Source organism: Melampsora larici-populina (genome assembly GCF_000204055.1).
Source record: "Melampsora larici-populina 98AG31 unplaced genomic scaffold MELLAscaffold_95, whole genome shotgun sequence".
Lineage (NCBI taxonomy): Eukaryota > Fungi > Basidiomycota > Pucciniomycetes > Pucciniales > Melampsoraceae > Melampsora > Melampsora laricis-populina.
In genome coordinates, this window is record NW_006768859.1 from 207,608 (window position 1) to 218,986 (window position 11,379).

Below are 11,379 nucleotides of genomic sequence, written 5' to 3' on the forward strand. Positions count from 1 at the left end.
TGGTAGAGGATCGTATTGGATCGATCAATTGGAGTTTTGTTGCGTCTAGAGTAATTTTGAGCCAAGTGGTAGTGGTTTTAAGATTGAGTGGTCAATCTAAAGTGTTAAAAGGTCTCTAGTGTTCCAGTTTTTGAAGAAAAGATTAAAGCGAGTTAAATTTTGTTGTTAGCTTGTTATAAATTTAAAGAAAGTGTTAAAGAAAGACTTACGTGGAGGAATCAAGTTGTTGAGTGTTAAATTAGTAGTCTTGCTGTTGAAGAAGAGGAATAAGGGTGTTGTATTTTTTTTTTTTTTTTTTTTTTTTTTTTTGAGATCTGACTACTCGAGTACAAGGCCAGTCAGGGCCGGGGAAAAGGACTGAACCTGGGTACAATTCCAGGCCAAGTTGTGTTTTTTTAAAAATTGTTTTTTTTTTAAAATTTGTTTTTGTGTGTGGCTCAGTTGTTGTGGGAGGGATAAATAGGGTTTAGAAAGTGTGAATATCCTTGTACGGGGGAAATTAGGTTTACGGGAAACTTGTAAAGGCGGAAGTGTTCAAAAAGTGTCCTACGTATTTTTTTCGTACAATTTTTTCAGGTTGAAGGCAGCTTCACAGCACCGTAGTTTAATCCGTTCTTCTAGGCGGTGATTCTTACCTTCTCCGGCTCAGCCTACGCTACACGCGTAGGAGTTCTACAACGTCCACAATTGACTAAGTTCCAAATTCAAATCATCCAAACTTAAAAGCACACTACCGCAACAATCAAGCTTGACTTTTACACAAACCAAATCTTGCACCTTGAATATGGCAACACCCAAAATGCCAACTCTATTACGCTCAGCACCGCCATCAGCAGGGAACCATATTGTGTCCCAACTTGAATCCATCACCACATTGTTTGATTTGCAAACTCCCAACACCCAAACAACTGATAGTCAACCTGCACCTACTAGCACCCAACAAAACACTACTGTTCAAGCACAAGATATACGTAAATGCCGCAACACCAAGCACAACAACAAGAAGAACAAAAAATTGAAGACACCCGGTAACCCCACGCCCAAAATCAACATCGCCAATATACAAGCCACAGATAAGAGCGCTGTTGAACTCAGGTGCTTAGCTGAAAAGCACGCTCAGACTGGTATGAGCCAAGGAGTTCTCCAATGTGCTCAACTTTCATGAAGAGATGCAAACACTCACAGCCATCAAGGCTCTTGAGCTTGGAACTACTGTATCAGCCATCAAAGAGATATTGTAAGTTACTTCCATACATTACGGGATTGTTCAAGTTGACTAACATTATCTAAACTGCATGTGTAGCGGCAAGTACATGGGGGTACGTCAACCATTGACTTGGAATGGATTTCTTCAAAGCGACGTGGCAAAGGTAATCTTCAAATTAGGCAAGTTGTATGTTGTTGTATAACAAAACCAAAGGATCCATTTTGATTAACATGGGTATATGTATTAATGTGTTACAAACAGCCGTTGGCATTGACAGCGGCAAGGCTTTGCGTTGTTTAAGCGCTAAGTGGGGTGAGAAGGACAAAGCTGAAAAAGAAACTCATAAACAAGTCAAAAATAACACCACAGATGCCAATGCCGCCCTTGACAAAGTTAATCCTAACCTTGAGGATGAACTGACCGGATTAGATTTTGGGACGCACGCCTTACACAAAATCCTTCAGCCCTCCACCAACTTCCTGTCTAACGCTTGGTGTTTCAAAAAATTGAAAACCACTGCGGAACACCTACTGGACAAAACTTTAGCCAAGGTCATTCATTAGTTATAACACTTTGCTTTGTGAAATTGACTCTTTTCCATAACAGTGTATCCCTGTCCCCAAAGCCAACTCATTTGAAGTGGCCATCATAGCAGTCTCCAACCACATTGCCAAACACAGTTTTCAAATGACAAAGAACACTATCAGACTCAACAAAGCTATTGAAATCATTTACAAAAGCAATGGCGTTAAGGCACTTCCTGTACAGTTGCAGGCATTCCTGGTTGGCCATACACCTCAAGTCCTGTCGACTAACCTAGAAAGTAAGTTTCCCATCTGGTCAAATTGTATCAATAGGTGCTGAAATGCGTAATTGTGAAGATGCTGGCCAAAGGTATCAATCACACGTAGTTCAAGCACTCTCCATGTTTTTATGTAAGCAATTCCTTTATACTTCATCAATACATTGATATTAAGTGTAACTTCTTTAGTTGAGAGAACCGACTTGAAGCATTGGCCTTGGAGTCATTGTGATAAGACGCTCGCCAACGCCGGATACAAATTGAAATTATTGCCGGTAATTTTGTTTATTAAAGACAATATGTTCCAAATTAGGACTCTTCTTCAAGCCATTCATCTTTATATCCCAGCTATGACTACTGTTTTCTAAGTCTGTGACAATTGTTCTAACATTCAGCAACATTGGCACCTGTAACCATGAAACCTCTGATCCCATAGCATCAGCATAACTAGATATTCAAAATCCAATGACTCTTGAATTTGGAAAATTCCAATTTGCAACATCTTCCATGATGTCCTTGGTGAATTCAGCTGTAAATAATCCTTGTAAAGTGTCTTTATAAGATTCAAAAAAGTTAAGGATACCATCATCACCAACCCACCCATGTGGAGTATGAAGAAGTTCAACCACTTTGAGAGATTTGTTGACAGCTTGGACAATATGACAGTTTACTTCATGCTCTTCCCCAGGAGCTAGAGATAAGGAAGATATGTTGAGAAGATGTTGAGGTTGTAATATATCTGTAATTCCTTCTAAAATATCTTGATCTTCACATTGAAGTACTAAAGATTCAAGCTTAGGTAGACAAGATGTTAATGCCAAGAATGAATATGGGTTGTAATCCCCCATAGCAACTCTGTATTCATGTGATAGATGCAAGGCTTTGAGATTCTTGATGGTTTCAACAGCTTCTTCATCCAGATAAATTGCCATACAGCCAACAAATGTAATGTCTAAAGTTTCTAAGTTTGTTCCAAGTAAGTTGATTAATTTTGATAATTGATCCATTGAATCTAGTTCTATTTTTTTCATACAAAGTATCAACAGCAAAACGATAAGTCAGTCGGACATTTATAAACTGATGAAATCAAGATTATTTCATTTACCATCCTCTTCACTTCATAAGCCGATAACGGGAGAGGCTCGCTCTACTACTTTTGACATGACAAAAACCATCCTTCCAATTTTCCAATATCACATTTGCATGTTTTGAACTTTTGATTGAGATTGCTTCAAACTGAAATTTTCTAATAATCTTTGAAAAAGCTGTAGAAATTAATGTCAACCCAATTAATTTTGTGTATGATGAGCTTGTGAGGTAAGGTTTTGAGGTAAGACCCTCTCAAGGTTCTGTCTTTAGTTGATATACAAACTTGTATAAGAGTTTTTCAACAATTTCTAAAGGTAATGCTGGTGTCATTGTATAATTCTTTTAGATTTTATTTTATAAAGTGAATTATATGTTGAATTGATCGTGATTAGATGTTGAATTGATCGTGATTAGATGTCGATTTGAGTGTGATTAGATGTTGATGGCTGACTTTGATTTTGATTTTGACTTGATTAGAGGTCCGATTGTGATACTGATCTGAATGTGATCTGATTGCGATTATAGGTCTAATTAGATGTAGATCTGATTGTGATTAGATGTTGATTAGATGTTGATGGCTGATATGATTTCAATTTTGATTTTATCTTCACTTCTTCTTGGATTTGGATAGTTACACCACAGGGTAAACGTCCTTGGCCTCTTCTGGCGCCAGGGACGTTCCTAGATGAGACAATTCGAAGATTGAACTCAGAATGGTGTCAGTCCTGTTCTTTATGTAAATGGTGACTGAACTCGTTCTGAATCTAGGGCCACACATGCCATTCTTGCACCATTTCAAACATCATCTTGCCCGGTCATAGAGACCAACCGGCTGTCAGAGACGGGTTGAGCTGGGTCTCTGACACAGGATCCCTATTTGAAACCGTAATGCTTGGGCTTTGGAATCACCTGCAAGTCCTTTAGTAAGGCCACAAATCTTTTTTTCCTGCTACTTTCAACAAGCACATTTTGTACTGTTGCCACAGTGACCAAGGCAATTGCACTTCCATCTTGGTGTAATCAGTGTTCCCCCAGTTTGGTACAATATCCTAGATAAGTCATTCAGACACATTCAGAGGCCTGTGAGCACAAAATTGAATCAAAGTATTTCAACAAACCTACCTGCATGGACAAATTCAAGAGGTGGTGCAAGTGCCCGATTGTCCCTTTTCAACTTGACATTAATCGGAACTACAACCTCAATTCATGGAATATTGGGGTTCTCCCACATCTGGCAAGAATTTTTGTTTTTGCAATAAATCAATTTCCCCAAAGAAGTCAACACATCCGGTTTCTTCTCTCATAAACATGTTGCCTATGATCTAGTCTCGAACTGTCCAGGTCTCTCAGGACCTTCCAGCAGTCTGGAATGTAATGGTCAACGGGACCAATTGGGCAATGGTGCCTATCAAGTGAAAAGCTGTCAGGATGGTTAGCAGCAGTGGGGCTCAAGTTAAGATTAACATTAACTTTGGTTTTGGGGGAAGTTCTGGTGCTGGGAGAGCAATTAAGATAGGATTAGGATTGATAGATCAAGTGCTCAAGGTCAATCTGAGGGTATAGAACAATGCCTATTACAAGCCCAGTCTGCACTCATTGTTTTATGTGCTGTCAAACCAGGACTATGAGGACAAGCCTGTGGGGAGCCTGCCGCAGGATTCGGGGCAACATAGTTGATGTTGGAGTGTTGGTGGTGGAGGCTGTAAAATCAGGTGGTTTGACAGACTGCAAAGTAGATAGAGCCGTACAGTCTGGCTGTCCCTTGATTGGGGGTGGAGGACATGAACAAGCATCCGGGCGTGAACGTGACATATTCAAAGCCGTAAACTCAGGGCACTGCTTATCAATGATAAAAAGAAAAGAAAGGCTAGGTGGAACGGAAGCTTTGGTTGGGAAGTGTCACTTTCGTACTTGTCCATTCTGAGTTTGATGATATCTACAGTGTGCATGCATTACAATGGAGGCAGTGTTATGACATATATATGTCAATGCCAAGTCTGATCAGATCTAAAGTTTGCGTCCATCTCAGGATGGGGGCACGGCCCTTGAAAAGAAAGGCGCACCTAGGCACATTCTTTGAGAAATGGGTGCGCTTGGGCACATCTTCTCACAGTGCAAAAAAAGAAAATTAGAATATACAAAAAAAAATACAAAAAAAATAGATAAAAAAATAGAAAAGAAAAAAAAAACATGAAATAAAAATGAAATAATAATGAAGTAAAATAAAATAAAAAAATAAAAAAATGAAAAATGAAAATGAAAATAAAAAAAATGAAATGAAAAAAAAATAAAAAAAAATGAAAAAAAACCGAAGCCAAGATGTGAGGTCTCCGCCACTTGTTTTGAGTTTTGAGTTTTGAGGTTTTTATTTTTTTTTTGTTATTTTTTTTATTATTTTGAATTTTGTGAAGTTTTTGATTTCTTTGAGTTGCAGCACCCTGAACAACTACTTATCTCTTCAATCTTGCTTAACTCTTCTTTAGATCATTGCTTGATTTCCTTCTCTCAAGTCATTTCAACTTGCTAACAACTCAAATCACTTTGATCAATTTGATTCCATCCTTTTAACTTCTACTTATTTCAACTCTCCTTCCAAATCACTTCCATCCTCTTCAATCAATAGTAAGTTCACTTTATTATCTTGGTCCTATTTGTTCATCATCTCATATTAATCTTATTTCATCTATTTGATTATCTTCCTGGATTCTGCTTTATGACCAATTGTTATTGATTCCAACCTCTAAAATCATCAACTTCAATCAATTTTGCCGTTAACTTTATTGATCACAACTTATAGATTTCTTTAATTCGATTGACTTGGACTTCTGGCTTATTTTACACAAATTGATTTTGCTGTGATCAATCTTGTTTTAAGCCCGCGCAAACCGCTCTGTTACTACATTCAATTTCGACCTCTGAAATCATCAACTTCAATTAATTTCCTTCATTGATCTCAACTTACAATCTTCTTTGCTTCAATCAAATATGACATCTCAGTTACTTTACACCAATAAATTTTGCTTTCATCAATCTTGACTTCCAGTGTACTTGACTAAGATACAATCAAAGTGTGTTCAATTAATTTAACTTTCTATCTTCTTTGAATCAAATTCATCAAGAATGGTTTCAACTAACTCATCTCTTTTATTCCACATTCCACTTCCATCCATCCATTGATTTCAGCTTCTAATCTACTTTACCTGATACAACACAATATCACATTGCTATATAGTCAATTCACATTGATTGATTAGATCAATTATCCAAAGGACTGTCATTGTAAGTATTTGATTAATCTCAATATCAATTTTGTTTGTCGTTAAGGATTGTTTTAACTGGCCACTCCTTTTTATTCCATTCAATTTCAAATTACCATTTACTCTACCTTACCATACCTTCAATTTAATTAGACCAATTAGGTCAATTACCAGAAGAACTATCGTTGTAAGTGTTCATGAATTGATTTTGATGACTATCTTCTTTGAATCCACTCACCCAGAAGTGTTGAAGACACTGGGAGGTATATTCTTTGCTTACATTGGAAGTATCAAGTCTTGCATGCCCTGAAGCTCACAACATTTGTTGTGGGTGTAACCTAGGGCTACCTGACTTGGTCGATAATTCTTTTGAAATCAATGAATGTATCTTTCAGTGTCTTCAACATGGCCTCTTGTCCATTTTTTCCAAGATAGCTGTGCTCTTTGTGCAGTCTAGGTTCAAATCTACTTTATTTGTTTATCATAACTGTGGTTTTGCTGCACGCAGCAGTTATGATATATGAGATATTGACGGATACCTGGTATTGTGTGGGGAACCAAACTATCTGGAATATTTGGGCTTTCTCTTGTTGATCTTGAGTATTTTGGCACACTATAACTGACAAGTTTTTTATTACTAATTTCAAAAACATTTGAGGATGGCTAAGAAGCAACAAAAACATTGTTCCAAATCAACTGAGTTCAAACACAAAAACAATTGAGACTCCGAATGAATCAATATTATCTAACCAATCCAAAGCCCGGGTAGAGTACAGAGAGAAAATCAAAGAGAAGTTTGGTCTGCCTCCTGATACAGCCTTTGTTCAACAAGGAGATCATGCTGAAAACAATTTACTTGAGTTGAAGTATGAAACTGTTGTCATACTTGATACGTCAGGAATGAAGATGATTGCTGTGATCCGTTTTAATGAACGTCAATACATTGAATATGATGGAAAGCATGTTCAGACTGAGGCTAGTTTGAGACTCTTCAAGCAATTTGATCAATCAATGTCGACTATGTATCAACATGGAACCGCACAAAATAAATTTAGAACTAATGGACCAACAATCAGAGTCAGTAAAAACAGAAGAGGTGATATGTTTGCAATTGGAATTCAACCCGGGTATCTTAAAGGAGTTGCTGGAGGTAAGTGATTTGTAATCCTGCTTATCAATTATTTCATTTCTGATTTTGTGGGATCTCAGTACTGTATCACATCAATCGAGTGACGGCTCTCTCAGTGCTACTTATGGACAAAGATCTCAGACGTCAAGAAAATCTCCCGCATATCCAGCACTTTCTAGCTGGAAAATTCTCTTCTCTTGCTCTTGGCGTGTTCCAATCCAATGTTCAGCTCTGTGCTAGATACGGTAATCTTTTATGGGCTTCTAAATTGCTCTTCAACTCACCCAATGGAAATGCCTTTGGAGCCAACTTCGTCATGACTTGCAATGAATGGCACAACACGGTTCACAATGATTGCAATGCAACTGGGTATTCTTTTGGAATATTTGACTTAATGTTTGAGTATGTTTTGAAGCATGTGATGGTGTTGTGGAGATGGTCTGGGCCACCAATGTTAGACACCAAACCACAGAATCCACTGCTCATTATTCCACGGGCCAATGTATCAACCCAAAAGATGCCGTAATCACTTGATTTGGATCATGTCAAGTTTCAAAGTCAATTGTTTCACGAATCAATGGAATTACAAAGTTAAGAGGTAACATGGATGAAGAAGAGTGGAAAAGCTTTTGTGAAACAAAGGTAGAAAATTGTATCATTGACATTAAACGTAAATGTCAATTACTCAGAAAAAACCCGCACAAAACGAGATTTTGAATTACTCCAAGACTGAGAGATGGGAAATCTCAAACTAAGCAATAAGAAAAATTGATTCTGACTTGTAAATAAATAGATGTGGTTGTGGAATTGATAAAAAATGAATAACAATTTCTATGTTCAGTGCACTAATGTTCTCTTTTACACACCACACTTATCCCATTCATGGCTTCCATGATCCTCCTTTGGATATGATTGAGTCCTACAAATGATCACCAACACTTCCAAAAATTGATATGTTTCAATTCTGTATACAGAAGTTATTACTCTTCTTAGACTTCTTTTTTAGGAGATGCAGATTTGTCTGAAGAAATTTTCATCAAAGCAGAACTCAATAAAACTATAACTCTAGTTATCACAGAAAAAGTAGTGAATGAGTATGAAAAATGAAATTTTAGTGAAGATTCTAATAAGAACTCTGATTTAATAGCTCATATCCCCCATTGTTGTGTTGCAGTGAACCCCAATTTTACATGCTAGTCTCTCACAGAGGTGAGACCCAAATTTTCACACCATTTGTTGCATTTGTGCTGAGACAAAAACATCTTCCTCCCATCAAAACCCAAATTCCCACTGCCAAAGGATTTGCTGCATTAGAAAAATGTTGAACGGAAAAATTTGTGTGGATAAAGGACTGTGATGCACCACTTACTCAATATCAATGAATGCTGGGTCTGTAAGTGTACAAACCACACCTTGTAAATCACAAATAAAGGAAAACCCTTTGTTTTCCTCAAAGTCTTCATGAACAAGAGCTTGAAGCATTTCATGGATCTGGGTACTATCCTTTGTATTTGGAGGACTGAAGTTGTTGTTTGCGTCATACTTGACATACTTACTGTCAGCCCCGAGCCCTATAGCTAGTACCAAAGGGCTGAAATATAATAATATAATAATAAAAATAATACCTACAACTCATGGCTCAGTTTCAAGAGCCAATTACATATGAAATTACATATAGTTACATATGTAATGACATATGTAAGTACATGTAGATCAATACGAGAGATTACACGAAGTAATATAACCTTTTCACAAGGCTTATCACATGAGTAACACAAGAGTTACGCATGTGTGTAATAAATGTAATAATCAAATAATTAAAATATGATTACATACTGCAAAAGAGTATGTAATCCAACCACAAGTTGTGCGTAAGGGATTTTCTGGGTTGTGAGTATATAAAGAGCTCTCCCACCCGCCAGGAAAGTGTAAGGAGTACACGAGTAGCTAGGAAGTCATGGGTTTCAAGTCATGGGATTATACAAGCACCACTATACCTTTTCATCTCTATGCCCGGCTTCGAAGAGTCCTCACTCCTCAGAGAGCTAATTGAGTGACTTTTTGGAGCTAGGTGAGATTGTCATTTCTCTTATTCATTTCTCTTATTTCCTTACATTTATCTTCATCTAAGACTCACTCCTCAGAGAGCTAATTGAGTGACTTTTTGGAGCTAGTTTGAAATCATAACGAAGTTCCTAGTCAGCCTGTGCTCTCGTGAGAAGTCGTGCCGGACAAGTTTCCGGACTTTCAGTGAAGGTTCTATAAGAACCTTACACTTTTTTTGACTAGATCACTTCGAAAACCAAAGTCAAACAATCATCTTTCATCATTTTTTTCTCTTTATTTTCACTTTTTTTTCTGTCACTCAGCACCTTTGGTCATCTGTCAACCTGTCAATCTGTCTCCTATAAACTTCAGTCAGTCAAACTCTGTTACCTCGGAACCTACTCTGTACGCAGCAAATCTGTTTTGTGGGCTCGAATGATCGGCGGAGCCTCTTGGAAGCCCGAAAATTATCTTGACGACCCTGATAGCCTCCTTCGAAAAGCTCGCAAGGATAAACAGAAAGAGATCGTGGGATCCCCATCACCACCACCCCCTCCAACCTACTTGCGGAGACCAGAGGCGACAGTTTTGGGATCTCCAGCACCTACGGACCGTATACTATACGCCTCGAGTCATAAACCAAGCCCTCCGGAAGTATCACCTTTACATTTCTCGCCACCAACTGTTTCGCCATCGGCCTCCGAACGGACAGTGATTAACTTACACTTTCAGAAACTACTGGGAAATTTACCAGCAAACCAGACCCCTCATCCACCCGGTCATTTTCCAACGGACACCCCTGAAACGAAAAGATCGGACATTACGGTCACCGACCCAACTCTGACTTGCGATACGGCCAAGACAATGCCTACCGATCAAGAAACCATCGAAGCGTTGAGGCAACAGGTCGAGGGCTTGAAGGCTCAAAACGAATCATTAGCTCAGACTCGTCAAGAAACCCTTGCCCTACAGAAATTAGTACGAGAACTGATGGCAGGAAAAGCATTTACTTCAAATGACAACTTACCTGTGAATCCGGAGCAGAGCGCTGCAGTGGGAGAATCTCACGAAGCGGGACCTTCTTTTGCCCATTACCTCAACACGAGTCCTTTAACACCTACGCCTTTACCTGGGGGAGGACCTGATTCGAGGAATCGAACACGGCAGTCAGAACGAGTCGCTCCTCTCCCATCAGGCGGAGCGATGCATGAAACAACGACTCCACTGTCAACAAACGCACCACCTGGACAGGCTCAGTATGCGCAATACTACCAAACCCCAATGCCAAACTTATCAGCACCTCCTACGGCAACTCCTATGACGGCAGATCGAATCAAACTAAGCGACTTACCGAAATTCAGCGGCAAATTCGGTGATCCAGCCGATTTATTTCACTGGCAAGATTTGATCGAAGAAACATTCGACATCAAAAACCTGTTGGACGATCGAGAACGTATCAAGTTACTGGGTTCGTTACTCAACAATGAAGAATTGTCTTCCTGGTATCAAGCGAACAAGGAAGAACTGCGTCAACAATCTTGGACAAGTGCTATGGAGCTGATGGCCACTGGTACATTACCTCATGCCTGGTTAGCGGACACCGAAGAGGCGTTACGACGACTAGAAATGCGCCCATCTGAAACGTTCGACGCCTACGTGTCTCGAGCTCGTCAACTTCATCGACTAGTAAAACGATTCAATCGAGTGACTGACAGAGGCCTAGCAGAATACGTCACCTGGGGGGCCCCATTATTGTTTAGAGACATGGTGGCCCGAGAAAATCATCTCAGAACACAACCGTTCAGCTTCCCGAAGTTCAAAGAAGCCGCAGACGGAATCTGGAAGTTCC

The 11,379-nt window shown here is 39.0% G+C and overlaps 3 protein-coding genes across 3 annotated transcripts; 2 read left to right on the top strand and 1 right to left on the bottom strand.

Moving 5' to 3' along the window:
- Positions 1-1,437: 1,437 nt before the first annotated feature.
- Positions 1,438-1,770, top strand: MELLADRAFT_69551 (uncharacterized protein; the record flags this gene model as incomplete). Its single annotated transcript, XM_007418525.1, has 1 exon — positions 1,438-1,770. One exon carries the CDS (start codon positions 1,438-1,440, stop codon positions 1,768-1,770), a length of 333 nt encoding a protein of 110 aa, XP_007418587.1.
- Positions 1,771-2,464: 694 nt separating this feature from the next.
- Positions 2,465-2,941, bottom strand: MELLADRAFT_69552 (uncharacterized protein; the record flags this gene model as incomplete). The annotated part of the gene is made up of 1 exon (XM_007418526.1): positions 2,465-2,941. One exon carries the CDS (start codon positions 2,939-2,941, stop codon positions 2,465-2,467), a length of 477 nt encoding a protein of 158 aa, XP_007418588.1.
- A 4,320-nt stretch (positions 2,942-7,261) lies between these two features.
- Positions 7,262-8,018, top strand: MELLADRAFT_113818 (uncharacterized protein; the record flags this gene model as incomplete). Its single annotated transcript, XM_007418543.1, has 2 exons — positions 7,262-7,505; positions 7,900-8,018. The coding sequence occupies 2 exons, from the start codon at positions 7,262-7,264 to the stop codon at positions 8,016-8,018; spliced, it is 363 nt and encodes a 120-aa protein (XP_007418605.1).
- Positions 8,019-11,379: the final 3,361 nt, after the last annotated feature.